The sequence below is a fragment of the Saccopteryx leptura genome, chromosome X, assembly GCF_036850995.1.
Source record: "Saccopteryx leptura isolate mSacLep1 chromosome X, mSacLep1_pri_phased_curated, whole genome shotgun sequence".
Lineage (NCBI taxonomy): Eukaryota > Metazoa > Chordata > Mammalia > Chiroptera > Emballonuridae > Saccopteryx > Saccopteryx leptura.
Window position 1 is genome coordinate 68,490,048 of NC_089516.1, and position 21,438 is coordinate 68,511,485.

The 21,438-nt window shown below is 42.7% G+C and overlaps 1 protein-coding gene across 1 annotated transcript in view; it reads left to right on the plus strand.

Annotated features, from left to right (window-relative positions):
- The window catches only part of OPHN1 (oligophrenin 1), a 336,244-nt gene that overhangs the window by 221,472 nt on the left and 93,334 nt on the right, over nt 1–21,438 (plus strand). Inside the window, exon 16 of the mRNA XM_066356302.1 lies at nt 21,249–21,333. Coding sequence (XP_066212399.1) covers nt 21,249–21,333 — 85 coding nt within the window. The remainder of the gene's footprint in view (nt 1–21,248; nt 21,334–21,438) is intronic.

Here is a 21,438-nt window from a genome sequence, read left to right on the forward strand (position 1 = left end):
AGAAAAATGTATACTCTGTCGCTTTGGGATGAAGTGTCCTGTAGATGTCTATCATATCCAGGTGTTCTAGTATTTCGTTCAAGGCCACTATATCTTTATTGATTCTCTGTTTGGATGACCGATCTAGAGCCATCAGCGGAGTATTGAGGTCTCCAAGTATGATTGTATTTTTGTTAGTTTTTGTTTTAAGGTCAATAAGTAGCTGTCTTATATATTTTGGTGCTCCTTGGTTTGGTGCATATATATTAAGGATTGTTATGTCTTCTTGATTCAGTGTCCCCTTAATCATTATGAAGTGACCATTTTTGTCTCTGAGTACTTTTTCTGTCTTGTAGTCAGCATTATCAGATATGAGTATTGCTGCACCTGCTTTTTTTTTGGGTGTTGTTTGCTTGGAGTATTGTTTTCCAGCCTTTCACTTTCAATTTGTTTTTATCCTTGTTGCTTAGATGTGTTTCTTGTAGGCAGCATATAGTTGGATTTTCTTTTTTAATCCATTCTGCTACTCTGTGTCTTTTTATTGGTAAGTTTAATCCATTTACATTTAGTGTAATTATTGACACTTGTGGGTTCCCTACTGCCATTTTATAAATTGCTTTCTGTTAGTTTTGTATCTAGTTTGACTCTTCTCTTTTGTTTTTCTATCATTTGTTTCTGTTTGTTTGTGTTCCATACTTCTTTCCTCTGTTGCTACCTTTTTTAAGTCATGTGTTTTTGTGGTGGTTTTTTCTAGGGTGGTTACCATTAAGTAATGAAAAGGGTACCTACCATATTCATTGTAGTACCCTATCTTATAAGTACTTCTGCACTTCATCGTCCTTTGCTACTGTTAATCTCCATTCTCTCCCCCCCCCCCTTTTTTTTTCCTTTGTTGTCACAGTTTAAGTTTGGTTTTATTGTGTTCTTGGTGGAGCTGTTACTTGTGGTGTTGTTTTCTTTTGTTCTTTGAATCTGGTTGGAAAACCCCCTTTAGTATTTCCTGGAGTGGGGGCTTTCTCGTGATAAATTCTCTCATCTTTTCTGTATTTGTGAATGTTTTTATATCTCCTTCATACTTGAAGGATAGCTTTGATGGGTATAGTATTCTTGGCTGAAAGTTCCTCTCTTTCAGGGCTTTAAATATTGGGGTCCACTCTCTTCTAGCTTGTAGAGTTTCTGCTGAGAAATCTGATGATAATCTAATAGGCCTTCCTTTATATGTTGTACTCTTCTTTTCCCTGGCTGCCTTGAGAATTTTTTCTTTGTCATTGGTTTGTGTCATCTTTATTATGATGTGCCTTGGAGTGGGTTTGTTGGGGTTAAGAAAACTCGGTGTTCTGTTTGCTTCTTGAATTTGAGCCTTTAGTTCTTTCCACAGGCTTGGGAAGTTCTCGTCTATTATTTGTTTGAGTATATTCTCCATTCCATTTTCTTTCTCTTCTCCCTCTGATATACCTATTATTCTTATGTTATTCTTTCTGATGGAGTCAGATAATTCCTGTAGGGCTTTCTCGTTTTTTATTATTTTTGAGTCTCTTTCTTCTTCTCTCTGTTGTGCCTCAAGTTGTTTGTCTTCTATTTCACTAATCCTATCTTCAATCTGGGTTGTTCTGCTAGCTAAGCTTGTTACCTCGTTTTTCAGCTCGTGAATTGAGTTTTTCATTTCTGTTTGATTTGTTTTTATAGTTTCAATTTCCTTGGTAATATATTCTTTGTGTTCATTGAGTTGTTTTCTGATCTCCCTATATTGCCTTTCCGTGTTTTCTTGTATATCTCTGAGTATTTTTAAGATTTCTATTTTAAATTCTCTGTCATTTAGCTCCAAGGCTTCCAATATGTTAAGTCTTTTCTCCATAGATTTTTCCACATCTATTTGTGTTACCTCTCTTTCTTTTGTATCCATAATATTCGATTTCCTCTTTCTTATTGGCATCTGAGGGTGGTCTTGTTGATAGCACTAATTAGAATTAATAAAGAGTAAAAAGTAAAAAACAAACAAAAAACAAAAAAAAAAAAAACAAAACAAACAAACAAACAAAAAAAACAAAGGGTAAAACACCCCACAAAAAAAAGCAGTAATAATTTATTATTTCCCTTTTTTTTTTCTTTGTTTTCCTTCCCTCCTCTCCCCTCCTCAGGGAAATATCGTGCCTATAATGGAGGGCCTGGTTTGCGGTGAGGAGTTCAAGGGGGCAAAAAAAAAAAAAAAGGGAGTAGGGACCTACTTAATGCAAAAAAAAAAAAAAAAAAAAAAAAGGATGAAAATCTTAGACAAGCATAAGTTGATCTGCCTGCGGGTGACGGTCAACCAAGAGATATAATGAGAGGGACAAGAGGGAACCAGAAAAAAGGACAAAAAAAGGAATAATAAAGAAGAAAAAATAAAAATAATAAGTAAAAATACGTTGTATTAAGTGGAGCAAAGACCAAATACAATGGAGACCTTGGGTTGGGAGGACCCAAAATGCCACAAAAACAAACCAACAAGAAAAAAACAAAAACAAAACCGAAAAAGAAAAACAAAGCCAAAAAAAACCTTGAGTCCCAAATTAACTAATTTGTTCGTGATTGAGGATTAAATGGGAGGAAGGTAAAACGAGAAAAGAAAAAACGAATAGAAAGGAAAAAATAAGAAAAAGAGAAAAACGAAGGAAGAAATAAAAAAGGAAGAGAAAAAAACAAAATAAAGCAAAAAAAAACAAAAGAGGAGAGAGTGAGAGTTAAGTGTCCTGGAGTATAACCCCAAAGGAGGGTGAGGATGAAGAAGTGAAATAAAATGTAACACTTATGGGTAGTGTAGTTCAAGGAAAGGGAAGCATAAGATGGGCAGAGAATAGAAGGACTGAGGTGGAGGAAATAAAGGCAATAAGATAGAAGAAACAAACAACAACAACAACAAAAAAACCAGTGGAACAGGCTGCAAAGTCTGTGGATTTTTCCTGATTTTGAGATGTCAACCTCTTCCTCCTTCTCCTCTCTCCCTCTTCCCGGTCGGCGACTCTGCACCCCAGGCCCTGCCCGTGCGCCACACCCAGGCAGGGACTTGCAGTTGATGGGGTTCTACGGCAATGTCACACAATTGGCTTTATTCTTGCTGGTAGTCAAGGCCTGCCAGCGTCTGCAGGGTCCAACGACGAGAGAGTTCGCCTTCGTGGATTCTCTCTCCCAGTCCCCCCCTCCCAAACCAGCACCCTGGCGATCCAGCCACAAGGCTGCCACTGCTTCTGCCTGGGGAGTAAGAGGCTCAAAGAGCTGGGAAATCCCCACTCTATCCCCACTCAGTGCAAGGCTCTGGGAAGGGCTCTTACAGTCAGGGCCTCCAGTGTAATCAGGCGGGGGTGGGAGTCAATTGTTGTCAAGGTGATTGTTCAGCGCCTAGCATTCCGTTGGACCTCTCAACCCAGGCTTTCCACACTTTGTAGCCTGTTTTGGCTGGTAAGAAGAGGCACTAGTCTCTGCTTGCGACTAGTGTGGTATAGATCTTATTATCTGCCAAGTCCTTCTTGTTAGCGTTTATCCCTGAATATGGAGGCTCTATCAATCAGAAGTTGCCCCCGCCCCTTTAGCGAGAGGCACCAAAAAAATATCACACCTCTTGTCTTGGGTCGGTGAACTGAGAGAGATCTTATCAATTAGAACCGAGGGTGCGCAGATTTCACGGGTTAAGTTAATTTTAGTAATTGGGTCGCAGCTGTGCTCCCGAAGGTATTTCAGGCTGCCTGCGCGCGCCCCTCCCCCAACGCTTGATTGTTAGCTTGAATGGCTGGGTGAGGTGCCCCGCCCGCGGAGAGAATCTCCCAAGTAGGGAATACCGCCCTGGGGCCTCTCCCGCTCCCCGTGCGCGGGCCGCTGGGAACGTTAGCGGTGCTCGGTCTGCAATGCTCAGTCTGCAACCAGACCGGGCGCGCGCCAGCAGCTGCTCGCCGCTCGCTCTGCAACCGACCCGGGCGCTGCTCGCGGCGGCTGGCGGCGGCGGCTGGCGGCGGCGGCTGCCGCTCGCGGCTTCCGAGTGCAGGATGACTTACCACAGGCGCACTTCCTCGCGGCTTGAATGAACGTCCCTGCGGTAGCTTCCTCCACACCCTCGTCTCTCAGATTCGAGTGATAACAGTCCTTTTGCTTTCAGTTTGCTCCGAAGATAAATTTTCCTGTTTCTAGTTGATAAATTTGTTGTGATTTTGGGGAGATCTGTCAGACGCGCTGCTCACGGCGCCATTTCCGTGACGTCACTCCTACTCTGCCTTTTTATGGGTAAGTTCAGTCCATTTACATTGAGGGTAACTATTGATGCATGAGAACTTTCTATAGCCATCTTATCTTTTGTTTTCTAGTAGTTCTGTATCTCCTTTGATTCTTTGTTGTCAGTTGTTTTTGTTTGGTGGCATTCCAAACTTTTTTCCTCTCTTTCCCTCTTTTAAGCTCTGAATTTCAGGTTGTTGTTTTTTTTGTGGGTAGTTTCCATTAGGTTATTGAAAAAGACAGTTTCATATATACAAGTGCCCTTTGTCTTATAAGTGCTTCTGCACTCCATCATCCTTTGCTAATTCAGCCCTTGATTATTCCCCTTTTATGTTTTTGTTGTCATACATTATTCCTGTTTATGTTGTAAGTTTGTTGGAGCTCTTACTTGTATTTTGTGATGTTTTGTTCTTTATATCTGGTAAAATTACCCCTTTGAATATATCTCCTGCAGTGGAGGCTTTCTGGTGATAAATTCCCTCAGCTTCTGTATATTTGGAAAAAATTTTATTTCTCTTTCATATTTAAAGGATAATTTTATGGATATATTATTCTTGGATGGTAATTTTTTCTTTTTTTATTTTGAATGTTTGTGCTCACTGTCTTCTGGTGTGTAGAATTTCTGCTGAGATGTTTGATGACAACCTGATGGGCTTTCCTTTATATGTTATTTTCTTATTTTCCCTAGCTGCCTTAAGGATTCTTTCTTTGTCATTAATTTTTGACAGTTTTAATACATTGTGATCTGGAGAGGTCCTCTTTGGTTTGAGGTAATTAAGTGTTCTGTTTGCTTCTTGGATTTGGGGATATAGCTCTTTCCATAGGTTTGGGAAGCTCTCATCAATTATTTGTTTATATAGGCTCTCTGTTCTCTTCTCCCTCTCTTTTGGTATACCTATTATTCGTTATTTTTTTTAAATTTATTTTTTTACAGAGACAGAGAGAGAAAGAGAGAGTCAGAGAGAGTGACAGATAGGGGCAGACAGGAACAGAGAGAGATGAGCAGCATCAAAAATCAGTTTTTTGTTGCGACACCTTAGTTGTTCATTGATTGCTCTCTCATATGTGCCTTGACCATGGGGCTGCAGCAGACCAAGTAACCCCTTGCTCGAGCCAGCAACCTTGGGTCCAAGCTGGTGAGCTTTGCTCAAACCAGATGAGCCCGTGCACAAGCTGGCGACCTCGGAGTCTTGATTCTGGGTCCTGCTCATCTCAGCCTGATGCTCTCTGCACTGCGCCACTGCTTGGTCAGGCCCTATTATTCTTTTATAACTCTTTCTGATCGAGTCAATAATTCTCAGAGAGCTCTATCATTTCTTTTATTTTTTAGTCTCTTCTTTCCTCTGCATCATCTTTAGGAGCTTATTTTTGATATCACTTATTCTTTCCTATATCTGTCCAGCTGTATTAGCTGTGCTCATTAGTTCATTCTTCATCTTTTTTTTTTTTTTTTTTTTTTTTTTTTTTACAGAGACAGAGAGAGAGTCAGAGAGAGGGATAAGTAGGGGCAGACAGACAGGAATGGAGAGAGATGAGAAGCATCAATCATCAGTTTTTTGTTGTGACACCTTAGTTCATTGATTGCTTTCTCATATGTGCATTGACCATGGGCCTTCAGCAGACCGAGTAACCCCTTGTTCGAGCCAGCGACCTTGGGCCCAAGCTGGTGAGCTTTTGCTCAAACCAGATGAGCCCGCGCTCAAGCTGGCGACCTCAGGGTCTCGAACCTGGGTCCTCCACATCCCAGTCTGATGCTCTATCCACTGCGCCACCATCTGGTCAGGCCATTCTTCATCTTATTTATGGAGTTCTCTATCTCCAGAATTTCTATTTGATTCTTTACAATAAATTTTTTTTTTTGTATTTTTCTGAAGCTGGAAACGGGGAGAGACAGTCAGACGGACTCCCGCATGCGCCTGACCGGGATCCACCCGGCACGCCCACCAGGGGCGACGCTCTGCCCACCAGGGGGCGATGCTCTGCCCCTCCGGGGCATTGCTCTGCCGCGACAAGAGCCACTCTAGCGCCTGGGGCAGAGCCCAAGGAGCCATCCCCAGCGTCCGGGCCATCTTTGCTCCAATGGAGCCTTGGGCTGTGGGAGGGGAAGAGAGAGACAGAGAGGAAGGAGGGGGGGTGGAGAAGCAAATGGGCGCTTCTCCTATGTGCCCTGGCTGGAAATCGAACCCGGGTCCCCCGCACGCCAGGCCAACACTCTACCACTGAGCCAACCGGCCAGGGCCAAAAATTTCAATCTTTTTGGTAAAGTCTTCGTTTTGTTAATTAATTTGTTTTCTGAGTGCATTGAATTATCAGTGTTTTCTTGCATCTCATTGAGTATTTTCAGAACTTCAAGTTTGAATAATCTGTCACTTATATCCCAAGTTTCCATGTGTTCAAGATTGCTTTGTGCAGATTTTTTGCTTTCTTTCTAAATTGCATCTCTTTGTTGGTTATTCATGATATTCTATAGACTCCTTCTCTGCCTAGGCATTTGTGAGTGGCTCTTCCTTAGCAGTTTACTTCCAAGGGTTTTTTCTATTTTTTTTCCAGTAATTGGCTATAATGCTGGTGGCCAAGGCCAGGCAGGTTCACATTGGATTCAGGCAGACGGTAGAAAAACTGCAGAGCCAGAAAGCATTGTGCCATTACCATTTAATAAAGTCTCACAATGGTGGACAAGCATGCAGGCAGGGAAAACTGCTTCTCAGGCAAACAAATAGAAAAATGGCCCCTCAACGTGGCGGGTAGGCAATCCACACATCCGCAATCCCCCATCTCTCAAGTGCAGGCACCTGTAGCCTTATATAGGCCATACACCTGTGGTGCAGCCATGCACGCACATACCAATCAGGCAAAGAACTTGCATCTGGTAACCCCCACAAGCAAGCCTAACACAGCTGCCCCACATTCCACCCCTTTAGGTGCTTGCTTCACAATCTACATGACAGGAAACAGACTACAGCAACAGCAAAAGTTACACTATAGTTACAATAATTACAAAGGTGCCCTTTGCAATATCTCCCTGAACACTTTGCCCAGCGTGATAACTGGAGGCTCACCTCTAACCCGATGGTAGGTAGGAGGGCCTGTATAGTCCAGGTGTGTCCATGGAAACTATAGTGTCCTTGGTGCACCTCTGCAACTGGATGAGAACCAGTGCAGGATGGCTTCCACAGGTGCTCCCCCCCATCAGGGTCTCTCATAGTACTGTCCATGAGCGACTTGTCCATCCATTATGGGAGTTGGCCCCCTCTGGTCACAGTTTCAGAGTCAGTCTGTGATAGACAGCCCAGCTGTCTGTCCAAATCACCAAGGTTAAGGTTCATTACAGGCAACTAGCCATACAGCTCTTTATTAACAAACCTCAGCACCTTTCCATAGTGTGCTGTCCATTGCCACAAGCCTCATCCAAACTCCTCAGCTAGCTCACAGGGCCTTGCAGGGTCAAACACATGGAAGGCCTGTGTTGCATTTACAGTTCTCTTAGCTGCTGCTGCTGTAAAAAACAAACAAACACCTATTACCTCCTAATGCCAACAGTGGCTGCACATTAGAAGGGGACCAGTGGATTGCCAATTTCACATGGGGACTGTAGCCTCTGCCCATCCCTGTCAGATGGGTCCTTCGACCTTCCCCCTATTCAAACTGGGACAATGGGTCTTGGGGATCCTGTAACCAGTACACCAGCCATTTTCCTGGCAGATGTTGGGGCCACCCACTTCCCTCGCTTTTTCAGCGTCTGGGCCTCTATTCTGACTCAAGCTTCTGCCAAAGCTCCAACAAGACTTTATTAAGCTTGCCATTGAATTTCTCTCTATCTGCCCTGGCTGCAATCAAATCTACCCACATTTGTGTTCGAGTAACTTTCACAGGCCCGTTTTCCTTGTTAGTCGGGGTGTGTGTGTGTGTGTGTGTGTGTGTGTGTGTGTGTTTGTGTGTGTGTATGGCAGCACAGGCAGCAGCCCTCACAGCCTTATGGCCCATCTCTGTTCTGGAGAGCATGATGCCATCCACACCTATGTCCTGCAGCTGCACCAAGCAGATTGACAGGGGCTCAGTGACTTTCTGCATGAATTTCACCCCCAACTCCATCAGCTGTGCCTGGGTGTAGGGCTGAAGCACAGAGTGCTCAACTACCTGGGGAAGAAGCTGTGGCTGCTGGGTCTTTACCTTCTTGGCGACCACCAGCTGGGCTCCGAGTCTGCGGACAACAAGCCTCCCTCTCAGAAGAGGAGGACTTAGAATTGTTCTGCCGGCAGAAATGCAGTTCCATCTTCCACACCCTCTTTGGCTCCTGTGGCTGCTGACTCTCGGCCTGAAGATGACTCAAGCTCCTGAACCCACAGTTGTTTCTCCAACAGCCATCTCTGTCAATGTTCAGCTTCCAGGGCAAACTGTAACCTGTGAACCTGTAACTGTCCAGAGACTGCTCCAGTTCCAGGTGCCACTGGTGCTCAGCCCACACCTCATACTGCAACTCTCGGACCCAGTTGGCCTCTTTCTCCAGTGCTCGCTCCTCTTTCTCCAGTGCTTTCACACCATTATTGGCACTCAGTGTGCAGCTCACCCTGGGGCTTTTGACCTCGCTTAGCTTCTCACACAGAGCTCTTGGTTTCTTCTTTCAGGATTGTAAAAAAAACCCAGTGTATGGTCCCCACCAGGAGAACCAATGGTAATAGCCACTCCTCTATTCCACCCCTCAAGGGTATTGGCAGCTCCATACAAATCTACTCCGATCCCTGTCCACTATGCTATATGTAATGCTGATGGCTGAGGCCAGGCAGGTTCACACTGGATTTGGGCATATGGTAGAAAAACTGCAGAGCCGCAAAGCATTGGGCCATTACCATTTAATAAAGTCTCAAAATGGTGGACAAGCACACAGGCAGGGAAAACTTCTCAGGCAAACAAACAGCAAAATGGCCCCTCACAGTGGCAGGTATGCAATCCACCATCCACAATCCCCATCTCTCTTGAGCACAAGTTCCTATAGCCTTATATAGACCATACACATGTGGCACTGCCACGTGCTCATGCACTAATCAGGCAAAGTGCCTGCTCCTGGTAACCCCATAAACAAGCCTAGCACAGCTGCCCCACAGTGGTGCTGAATTACAAGTTTTAGTTCTGTGAAATCCCTGTGCTGATCCCCACTGTGATGCTGGTTGCTGGAGGTATAGTCACGACATTGGGGGTGGGGTGGGTTAGGGTGACATGGTTGCCTTTGTTCTTCCTCCTGGCAATGGTGACTTTGGGCCTCTGTGTATTCTCTCCTGTGCCCTGACCGACCAAAAACCAGACCCAGAGTACCCAATTTGCACATGGGAAACAGTGTTTCTGTAGTTAGTTCTCTGGTATGCCACTGATGTACCCTGTACCCCAACACTAAGGGCAAAGGGTGCGATTTCTGGGAAGCTGGTGAATTCCTGCACTTGTGTCTCTGTTTCTTTGTCTAAAGTGCAGGCAATGGGCAGATGGCGGGAAAACCAGCTGTTTCCCAGAGCTATATCCCTTGCTTTAGTTTTTCCCTCCTGAGAGTGACCCCTGAATCTCTCTACTTCTCCTGGCAGGGGGAAACCCAGATACAACCAGGTTTCTCCTCTCTCTGGAGCCCTGCCACTAGTGCTTGGCTGCTGGGCTGCATTCTTATTGAAGTTCCCTGCCTCCCTGCCCACCTTTAGTTGCTTCAGTGTAGGGATCTTTCGGTGCTCTTGTGCACTCAGCTGGGGTTTATGCACTGACTTATAGCTGCTCCAGTTGTTGGAATTTCAAGGGGAGAAAGATCAAGGGGATCTTCTCTCTCTGCCATTCTGATGCCACAGTAGTTCATGACTAACATTGTTAACCATTTTCCTATCAAGTAGCACACTTTTTCCCCAACTACTTTTTGTTTAAAAATTGTTTACTTTTGCTAGTTCATTTGCCCATATATACTTTAGAAATATTTGTCATGTTCTAGAAAACATAAATTTGTTGGCATTTTGATATGAACTATATTAAATCTAAAACTTAAGTGGAATCAAGTTGACAGGTTTTCAATGTTTAGTCTTTATATTTAGCATCATAGTGTTTTTCATTTATGTACATTTTCTTTTTACCTTTTATACTTTTTCTTTAGGTAAGTCCTACATAATTATGGGTTTTTATTCCTAGGTTTGATTATATAAATAACATATACAGAGTACCATTTTTTAAAAAATTTTCTATTTGAATTTTTGAACTGATTGTTGCTAGTATATAGGATGTTTATGATTTTTATATCTTTATTTTCTGATCAGAGATTTTAAAAAAGCTTTCTTGTGAAGTTTAACAAATTTTCAATTGTTTATCTTGATTTTCAGGTAGACAGTTATTTCATAGGTAAATATTGATTACTCTAACTCCTTTCTAATATGAACTTATAGTTTTCTCTTTCCTGTTTAATTACATTAAATTTTCTGTTTCTTAATTCTATTAGATATGCCAGTGGTTCATCACCTTTACCATTCATTTAAGTCACCTGGCGAGTTTTAAAAACAATCAAGACCCACCTCCAGAGATTCTGATTTAATTCATATAGGTAGGAGCCTGGGAATTTTTGAAAGCTTTTCAGCTCTTTCTAGGAGAATCATTGTTCTAGACACTCTGACTTGATGATAAGTAATGGTGGTGAATGCAGGATTCTTTTCTGGCTTCTGGGCTTTAGTTTCTAGTATTGCACCATTAATTGTGATATCAACTGATTGTTTGAGACAGATATAGTAGTGCTGGTGGCAGCTCACACTGGCCTATAAGACCTGATTGTGCATGTCTTTTCCCAGCTTCAAGTTCATTGACATCAATATTGATCATTGAATTGGCCATATACAATGGAAATTGACAAATGCTGCAAATGAAGGCTTTTGTCTTTCCCCAGCCACCGTAGTCATTGACCACTTACCGTACACGTCTACAGATCTTTGTTGGATTAAAGAAGTATCCTTCTATTACTAGGCCAAGAATGGCTTTTATCTTTATAATTATTTGAATTTCACTGTAGTCACCTTCAATCATAATAACAACTTTTATCAGCAATATCTTGAGTATTATATCAGCAATTTTATTAGTATTTCTTCTTTTGAACTACATCGACTTTTCTTAGACCTACTAGTGTAAAGCCAGCAGGCAGGGTCAGGGCCACCATCAGAGCTGCCCGGCCCATGCAGGTTCGCATTGGATTCGGACAGTCGGTAAAGAAACCATGGAGCCAAAAACTGGTGGGCCATAGTCTTTAATCTAGCTTGCACCCAGCGGGCAAGTAAAAATACACACTGGGCTCCAAAACCCAGTCACATTCAGTGCTCACAAAGCTACTGATTTATCCGAGTTTCCTAGAATCAAAGGTTTCTAGCTCACCAGCCTTATTCTCCTCAGTTCCCCATCTCCTTCCTTATCCCAGATACAAACTCTGTACAAACTGGCATCTCACTCAGCACTCCGCCATCTTGGCTGCTTTTCCTGGCCTTCTCCACGTGGCCTCCTCCCGCTGCTGGCTCTATTCTCTCTGCTCTCTCATGCTAACCTCAGGAACCAAGAGCCGAGTCCCGTTCTGCCTCCCTTTTATAGTGTAGAAATCCAAACCCTTAATCCAATATACATAATAGGGAAGTCTCTAATACAAAGTCACTTCTCTGAGGCATGATAGGATTGTACCGCCCTACAGCAAAAAGGGTGGGAAAGGCTTAATCCCAAAACCAAGCCCCAGGTTACAACGATCTCCAACACACATTAATATCACCTGGGCGACTGCCTCCTCGTGTTATCTTTAACAAAGTGAGCATAATACATTTTATCCGCCCAACAATCCACCCCTATGCTCACTTTACTACCCACAATTTACATCACCAGCATTCCTGTGCAAGGAAATTAGAACATTACACAGATTACAATCGCAAAAATCATACAGTTTCAACAATTACAAAGGTACACTTCACCAGTCTCTGAGCACTTTGCCCAAAGCGCAAAATGTCCTCGGCCTTCTTCCTAGCCATGGGAAAAGCTTCCCGGGGCAGGGGAGCGCTTCCAGCAAAGCCACCCCCCACCCCCATCAGGGTATTTCACATTGTCCAAAATCCATAATCCGTAAGTCCATCCAACAAAGGAGCCAATGCCCACTCCGGTCGTAGTCCAGGAAATCAGTCCACGCACATGGGGCGTCAGCCACCCCCCTCATCCCTGCCGTCCTCGCAGGTCTTACACTGTCCCAAAGAGGAGCACGTGGCAATGGCAGTCAGCATTTCCATCTCTGCTCCGAAAAGCATGTCCAGGCCTATGTCCCAAAATCGCAGACCTACCGGGGCCATAGTAGGTGCTCCTTCCAGCTGGGCTTCCATCTTCTGGAGACTGCAGATCACAACTCCAGTCCGATTCTCCTCATCCTCCAAAGAGGAACTGAAAACACCAGCTCCTGCTGCCAGTCTCGAGCCCCGGGCTGCCGCAGCCTTCTGCTCCGCAGACCTTGCAGCTCCGAGCCCGGCCTCAGCTTCAGCTTCAGCCTCAGCCTCAGCCTCAGCCTCAGCTTCAGCCCCGGCCTCCTGCCGCTGCTGGCTCTCCGCAACATCCAGGGCAAGCTGCAACTCACGAACCTCTGAATCCTCCTCCAGTGTTTGCTCCATTTCCAGGCGAATCTCGAACACCTGGTCGGCCTCCTCCTCCAGCATTTCCTCCAGCTCCAGGGTCAGCATCGGTTTCTCCTGCATTTGCTCCAGCTCCTTCCACTGCTCGATTTGCAGGTCCCGGGCAGCCTCTTCCACAGAGCTCTCAGTTTCCTCACACATGGCTGTAAAAGTCAGCCAGCCTACAATCCCCAAAAGGACAGCCATGGGGACACCTAACAGCAGCCAGTCCTCTACTCCACCGCTCAAAGGCTCCTTGCCGATCTGTATCGAATCCTGCCGACTACGCCAAATGTAAAGCCAGGAGGCAGGGCCAGGGCCACCATCAGAGCTGCCCGGCCCATGCAGGTTCGCATTGGATTCGGACAGTCGGTAAAGAAACCATGGAGCCAAAAACTGGTGGGCCATAGTCTTTAATCTAGCTTGCACCCGGCGGGCAAGTAAAAATACACACTGGGCTCCAAAACCCAGTCACATTCAGTGCTCACAAAGCTACTGATTTATCCGAGTTTCCTAGAATCAAAGGTTTCTAGCTCACCAACCTTATTCTCCTCAGTTCCCCATTTTCTTCCTATTGTTGGGCGGATAAAATGTATTATGCTCACTTTGTTAAAGATAACACGAGGAGGCAGTCGCCCAGGTGATATTAATGTGTGTTGGAGATCGTTGTAACCTGGGGCTTGGTTTTGGGATTAAGCCTTTCCCACCCTTTTTGCTGTAGGGCGGTACAATCCTATCATGCCTCAGAGAAGTGACTTTGTATTAGAGACTTCCCTATTATGTATATTGGATTAAGGGTTTGGATTTCTACACTATAAAAGGGTGGCAGAACAGGACTCGGCTCTTGGTTCCTGAGGTTAGCATGAGAGAGCAGAGAGAATAGAGCCAGCAGCGGGAGGAGGCCACGTGGAGAAGGCCAGGAAAAGCAGCCAAGATGGCGGAGTGCTGAGTGAGATGCCAGTTTGTACAGAGTTTGTATCTGGGATAAGGAAGGAGATGGGGAACTGAGGAGAATAAGGTTGGTGAGCTAGAAACCTTTGATTCTAGGAAACTCGGATAAATCAGTAGCTTTGTGAGCACTGAATGTGACTGGGTTTTGGAGCCCAGTGTGTATTTTTACTTGCCCGCCGGGTGCAAGCTAGATTAAAGACTATGGCCCACCAGTTTTTGGCTCCATGGTTTCTTTACCGACTGTCCGAATCCAATGCGAACCTGCATGGGCCGGGCAGCTCTGATGGTGGCCCTGGCCATACCTCCTGGCTTTACAACTAGCATTTCAGTTTGTTTCGTCTATTACATTATAGACAAGAGGGGCCTGACCTGTGGTGGCGCAGTGGATAAAGCGTCGACCTGGAAATGCTGAGGTCGCCGGTTCAAAACCCTGGGCCTGCCTGGTCAAGGCACATATGGGAGTTGATGCTTCCAGCTCCTCCCCCCTTCTCTCTCTCTGTCTCTCTTTCCTCTGTCTCTCTCCTCTCTAAAAATGAATAAATAAAATTTAAAAAAATTAAAAAAAAAGTTATACATTATAGACAAGAGGAATAATATTTGGATTTGTAAAATATCAATGTGAATTCTTTCCCAAATGTTGAGGTCTAAATGAGTAAAAAGGAATAAAACTAATTTCTCCAATAAACACTACTGTAGTGAATCACAGATTCAGAAAGGTATTATGCTTGGGTGGAAAAGAGCAGTTCAGTCACCAACCTAAAGGAAAAGATGGACTGTATGTTCTTCAGCTAATCCTTTATAAATATTATCGTCATGAAAATTTGCTTAAGAATTAAACAATATTAAGCTGGCATTGACATTCTCTAAGAAGTAATTGAAATGCAGAGATAATAATCTTGTCAGTGTCATGCAGACTGTTGGCCAGATAAAATATAGTATGCTCACTTTGTTAAAGATGACGCTGCCCACATGGAAGCTCCTTGCCCAGGTGATATTAATGTATATTGGGGGCGGGCTGTGGGCAGGCAAGATGCTTGTAGCCTGGGGCTTGGTTTTAGGACTAAGCCTTTCCCACCCTTTTTGATGTGGGGTGGTGCAATCCCATCATGCCCCAGATAAATGACTTTGTATTAGAGACTTCCCTATTTTGTATATTGGATTAAAGGTTTTGATTTCTACACTATAAAATGGGGGCAGAACGGGAGCTTGCTCTCTCGGTTTCTGAGATTAACATTAGAGAACAGAGCAGAGAAAAGCCATGTGGAGGAGGCCAGGAGAAGCAGCCAGGATGGTGGAGTGTTGAGTGAGAGGCCAGTTTGTGCAGAGTTTGTGCAGGGAGAAGGAAGGAGATGGGGAACTGTAAAGCCAGCAGGCAGGGCCGGAGCCACTATCACAGCAGCCCGGCCCATGCAGGTTCGCATTGGATTCGGACAGTCGGTAAAGAAGCAACGGAGCCAAAAACTGACAGGCCATTTTCTTTAATTCTAGCTTGCACCCGGCGGGCAAGTAAAAACACACACTGGGCTCCAAAACCCAGTCACATTCAGTGCTCACAAAGCCACTGACTTATCCGAGTTTCCTAGAATCAAAGGTTTCTAGCTCACCAGCCTTATTCTCCTCAGTTCCCCATCTCCTTCCTTATCCCAGATACAAACTCTGTACAAACTGGCATCTCACTCAGCACTCCGCCATCTTGGCTGCTTCTGCTGGCCTACTCCACGTGGCCTCCTTCTGCTCTCTGCTCTGCTCCCTCTGCTCTCTCATGCTAATCATAATCTCAGGAACCAAGAGCAAGCTCCCGCTCCATCCCCATTTTATATTGTAGCTTCACAACCTCTAATCCAATATATAAAACAGGGAAGTCTCTAATACAAGGTCACTTCTCTGAGGCATGATTGGATTGTACCACCCCACATCAAAAGGGTGGGAAAGGCTTAATCCCAAAACCAAGCCCCAGGCTACAAGCATTCTCAACACACATTAATATCACCTGGGTGACAGCCTCACGTGGGCAGCGACATTTTTAACAAAGTGAGCATAATACATTTTATCTATTTTGTATATTGGATTAAAGGTTTTGATTTCTACACTATAAAATGGGGGCAGAACGGGAGCTTGCTCTCTCGGTTTCTGAGATTAACATTAGAGAACAGAGCAGAGAAAAGCCATGTGGAGGAGGCCAGGAGAAGCAGCCAAGATGGTGGAGTGCTGAAGGAGAGGCCAGTTTGTGCAGAGTTTGTGCAGGGAGAAGGAAGGAGATGGGGAACAGAGGTGAATAAGTCTGGTGAGCTAGAAACCTTTGATTCTAGGCAACTTGGATAAGTCAGTAGCTTTGTGAGCACTGAATGTGAGTGGGTTTTGGAGCCCAGTGTGTGTTTTTACTTGCCCACCGGGTGCAAACTAGGATTAAAGATTATGGCCTATCAGTGTTTGGCTCCATTGTTTCTTTACCGACTGTCTGAATCCAATGCGAACCTGCATGGGCCAGGCTGCTGTGATGGTGGCCCTGGATACTGGCTTTACACAGACCCATAAGATCTACAATCAAGTGAGGTGAAATTGGGGTGGGTGGCCTCACTCAATTGTAAATTAAGGAATCTAAATAGGACAGACAAGTGGCCAAATTGATAGTCACTGTATTTCCACTGAGAATGAAACAGGTCTTGGGCAGGGCCAAGATTTTACACAAATAAGATTTTACACAAATGCAGTCATTCTGCTTCAGAACATTCCCATTTACAATTTATATAGAAGAAGAGCTATCTCATTCCAACAATTGAAGCATTGAATCCTGTAGCCAGGATTCCTTTGACTTTTCCCAGAGATGGAGCCTACTTCTTACACACCAGGCACTCTTCTGGGAAAAAGGGTTATTATATAGGTGCACAGTGAGGCGCAGGCACAGACTGAAGTGTCTCAAGGAGTAAACACTGGGAACATCAACACAGTGGTTTGTCTGCCTGAATGCAGAGTATGAGAGCTATGGGGCTATGGCTCTCTCCACAGATATTTTCATGTATGAAAACAAAGTGTCTTTGCCAGGGCAGGGTCGTCACAGAGACTCCCCCACTAGGGAAATGCCCGATGGGGCTGTGAGGCCAGGGCTGCTAACATGTCTCCAGACTAGAGAACCACTTGTGTACAGTTTCAGCTTGGGAAAGCCCCCACGAAAGCTGCAGAATGAGCTGTGCCCAACAAAGCCATGGGAGTGGGCCCACCCACAGCCTTGGGAACAGGACCACCACCCTGGTGTGTCCCGAAGGCAAGAGCCCCACCCCAGCAGGTCTTAAGTGAATAGATTTGCTCAAAACCCTTTATCTCTTTCTTATTTCCTACTTCTCCCTTTTGGAATAGTAGTGTTTGTCCTATGCCTGTCCCACTATTTTATTTGGGAAGCATCTAACTTGTTTAACAGGTCCACAGGTGGAGAGTGATCTGCCTCAGGATGTATTATCTCGTGCATATCTGATTTAGGTGATATTTAGATGATTGCACTTAGCCTTTTGAGTTGATGCTGGAAAGAGTTAAGTTTTGGAAATATACAGATAAAGTGAATGTATTTGACATGTGAAAATGTCATGAATGACATTAAATTGGGGGGGGCAGAATGCTGTGGTCTGAATGTGTCCCCCCCACATTCATGTTGAATCTCAACCTCCAAAGGTAATGGTATTAGGGAGTAGAGCCTTCTGGATGTGATAAAGTCATGAGTGCTCATGAGATTAATGCTCTTATAAGAGATTCCGGAGTGAGAAGCTTGCAGACTAAATCACAGAAGATGGCCTTAGTTGGAACCTGACCATGCTAGCACCTTGATCTTGGACTTCCACTTCCAGAACTGTGAAAAATAAATTCCTGTTTATAAGCTACCTAGTCTCTGATATTTTATTATAGTAGCCTGAACCACGACACTCAGTTGCTGTCTCGTTCACTGTGGCTTTACAGTGAGTCTTAGAATTGGGTAGTATCAGAGCTGAGACTGTTCTTCCCCAGTGTTATGCTGCCTCTTCTGTATCTGTCACCTTTCCATATAAACTTTCAGGCCAGGTTTTGATATCCACATAACTGGCTTGGATTTTGATTGGCGTGCATTGACTATATAGATCAAGTTGGGAAGAACGAACATTGAGACTTCCTCTCCATGTATATGAAATATCTCTCAATTTATTTACATCTATGATTTATTTTAACAGGGTCTTGTAGTTTTCTCTATATAGTTTTTGTACATATTTTGTTAAGCTTATATCCAAGTATTTTATTTTTGGGGGTGCTAATGTAAATGGTGTTTTTAATTTCATATTTCAGTTATTGCTAGTGTATATGAAAGCAATTGACTTGTTTATTAACCTTGTATCCTGCAGCCTTGCAATTATTTTGTCCCAGGATTTTCATTGTTGATTGTTTGTGACGATTTACTTAGATAATCATTTTATCTGTAAACAAAAGTAGTTTTAATTTTCCCCTCTTAGTCTGTATACTTTTTACTTCCTTTCCTTTTCTTATTTTCTTTTTTTTTTTTTTTTTATAATTTTATTTTTTTAATGGGGTGACATCAATAAATCAGGATACATATATTCAAAGATAACAAGTCCAGGTTATCTTGTCGTTCAATTATGTTGCATACCCACCACCCAAAGTCAGATTGTCCTCTGTCACCTTCTATCTTGTTTTCTTTGTGCCCCTCCCCACCCCCTATCCCTCTCCCATTCCCCCCTCCCCCCCGTAACCACCACACTCTTATAAATGTCTCTTAGTTTCACTATTATGTCCCACCTACGTATGGAATAATACAGTTCCTGTTTTTTTATGATTTACTTATTTCGCTTCGTATCATGTTATCAAGATCCCACCATTTTGCTGTAAATGTTCCGATGTCATCATTTCTTATGGCTGAGTAGTATTCCATAGTGTATATGTGCCATATCTTCTTTATCCAGTCATCTATTGATGGGCTTTTTGGTTGTTTCCATGTCCTGGCCACTGTGAACAATGCTGCAATAAACATGGGGCTGCATGTGTCTTTACGTATCAATGTTTCTGAGTTTTTGGGATATATACCCAGTAGAGGGATTGCTGGGTCATAAGGTAGTTCTATTTTCAGTTTTTTGAGGAACCACCATACTTTCTTCCATAATGGTTGTACTTTCTTATTTTCTTAACTAGGCTCTCCACTGCAGTGTTAATAGGAATGGTGCGAGTGGACATTATCACTTTGTTCCTGATCTTGGGAGTGGGACTTTCTATCTTTCACTATTAAGTATAATGTTAGTTGTATGTTTTTATAGATGCTCTTGATCAAGTTGTAGAAGTTTGCCTATATCCCTAGTTTACTGAGAGTTTTTATTTTAATTGGATATTAGATCTGTCAATTGCTTTTTCTACATCTATTGATATCATAAGCTTTTTTCTCTTTAGTCTATTAATGTGATAGATAACATGAATGGAATTTCAAAAGCTTAATTAGTCTTGCATAGCTACAATAAATCCCATTTGGTTGTGGGGTTTATACAATGTTATGTTCTATTTGCTAATATTTTGCTTCAGATTTTTGTATTTATATTAATAAGAGGTATTCCATCTGTACTTTTTTTATTGTAATGTCTTCATTTGGTTTTGGTATAGGAGTGGTGCGGGCCTCATAGAATGAGTTACAAAATATTCCCTTTTTTTCTATTGTCTGGGCGATACTGTAGAAAAATGGTATAATTTCTTTGTTAAACATTTGGTAGCGTTTACCACTGAACAACTCTCAGTCTTCTGCTTTCTGTTTTGGCAGATAATTATTGAATCAATTTCTTTAATAGATACCAATCTACTTAGATTTTCCATTTCTGTTTTATGTGTGAATTTTGATTGATATGTCTTTGGAGAAATTGGTTCACTTTATCAAGGTTGTGCAATTTATAGGCTTAGAGCTCTTCATAATATCACTTTATTTTCCTTTTGGTGTTGTCCATGGGAACAGTAGTGATTGTCACTCTTTCATTTCTGATATTAGTAATTTGTTTTCTCTCTCTCTGCTTTTTAAATTAACCTGGCTAAAGATTTATCAATTTTTTTGATGGTTTCAAAGAACTATCTTTCAGTTTTGTTGATTTTCTTTATTTATTTTCTGTTTTCAATTTTATGGATAGGTGCTCTAATTTTTACTATTTCTTTACTTCTGCTTCTGCGTCCTTTAGGTTTTAGGTATTCTTTTTGTTGTTTCATAAGGTGGAAGTTTAAAGTACAGATTTTAGCTCTTGCTACTTATATAATATATGTGTTTAATCCTATATATTTTCTTCTGAGCACCACTTTTGTTGCAGCCCACAAATTTTTATAAGTTGTATTTTTATTTTGCTTTACTGTGAAATGTTTTAAAATTTCTTTGAGAAATTTCTGTTTTGTTACATTCTTTAGAATGTGTTGTGTAATTTCCATATATTTTGGGATTTTTCAGCTATGTTATTATTACTGCTTTCTAGTTTAATTTCATTGTAATCTGAGAGCAGATTTTGCATGATTTCTATTCTTTAAATTATTTATAAAGTGTCAAGAAGAGAGGTAGTATTCTACATTCCTATAATTACATCTTAATCTTTTAGTGAGCCTGTGCCCTGGCCCGTGACTGGCACGAGTGCATCTCAGTTTTATTTTGGTTTTCTCACTGAGAAGAGATAGGAAGGCAAGCTGGTATATTATTGGGAATTTCCCTTTTCCTACATCAGTTAAAGCTCTGATAAAACCCCAATATATTAGGATCCAGTAAAATAGTTTCTCTTGAAGGGAGGCCATATTGTTAAGAAGGAAATGCTCTGTGCATTGTTTTTAAGAGGCTACTTTTTCTCTCCTCCTCTCAGAAGCACAGAAACATGAGGAACTTTTCTTAGATCTTCCTTGTTAGAACCTGTTAAGTCTCCTGGAGATAAAACTCACATAAGTGTGCCCCCCCCAAAAAAAAAAACTGGGCGCTGTGGAATTTTTCACTCTCAAACTTGTCCACACAAGCCCCTAGCAATTTCTCAGCTGCAGATTAGGTTTTTCTAACCCTGTACTTGTTTCCAAGGAGGTTGCTGTTCCTGAGCCTCTACTCTAGTAAGTTTTGATTCTCTGTATTTGCCTATCTCTTCAGTTTAGGGGATGGTAAGTAGTTTGCTTTATGTATGAGTAGTTTGCCCTATGTATGACCTCAGTCTTCTGATTGATCTAAGAGGAGTTTATTTTCTCTATGTTATACTTTTTCTTGTTGTGGAAATGGAAGAGATGATTTCCATGTTCCTTACATGCCTGACTGAAATAAATGCAAGGAATTTTTGAGACATCAAATCTATTTTTGTTGTAAAGTTTTCATGTCTTGAAAACTGGTTGAACTATCTTTTACTTAATGCACCTTTTCTTTTAAAGAGGTAAAAGGTAAGATATTTGAAACATTAATTTTTCCCTTTATTTTCTTTTCTCAAATAGATCCTAAATGCCCAGGAGATGTTGATTTTCATAATAGTGACTGGGACATTAAGACGATCACCAGCTCCTTGAAATTCTACCTCAGGTAGGCCTGATACAGTTTGGGACTTTGTTTTCCATAGTTGACGCAAGTTGTGTAGATGGAGATTAGAGTTCATGTGCTCCTGGTTTTGGAGTATCAATCAGATTG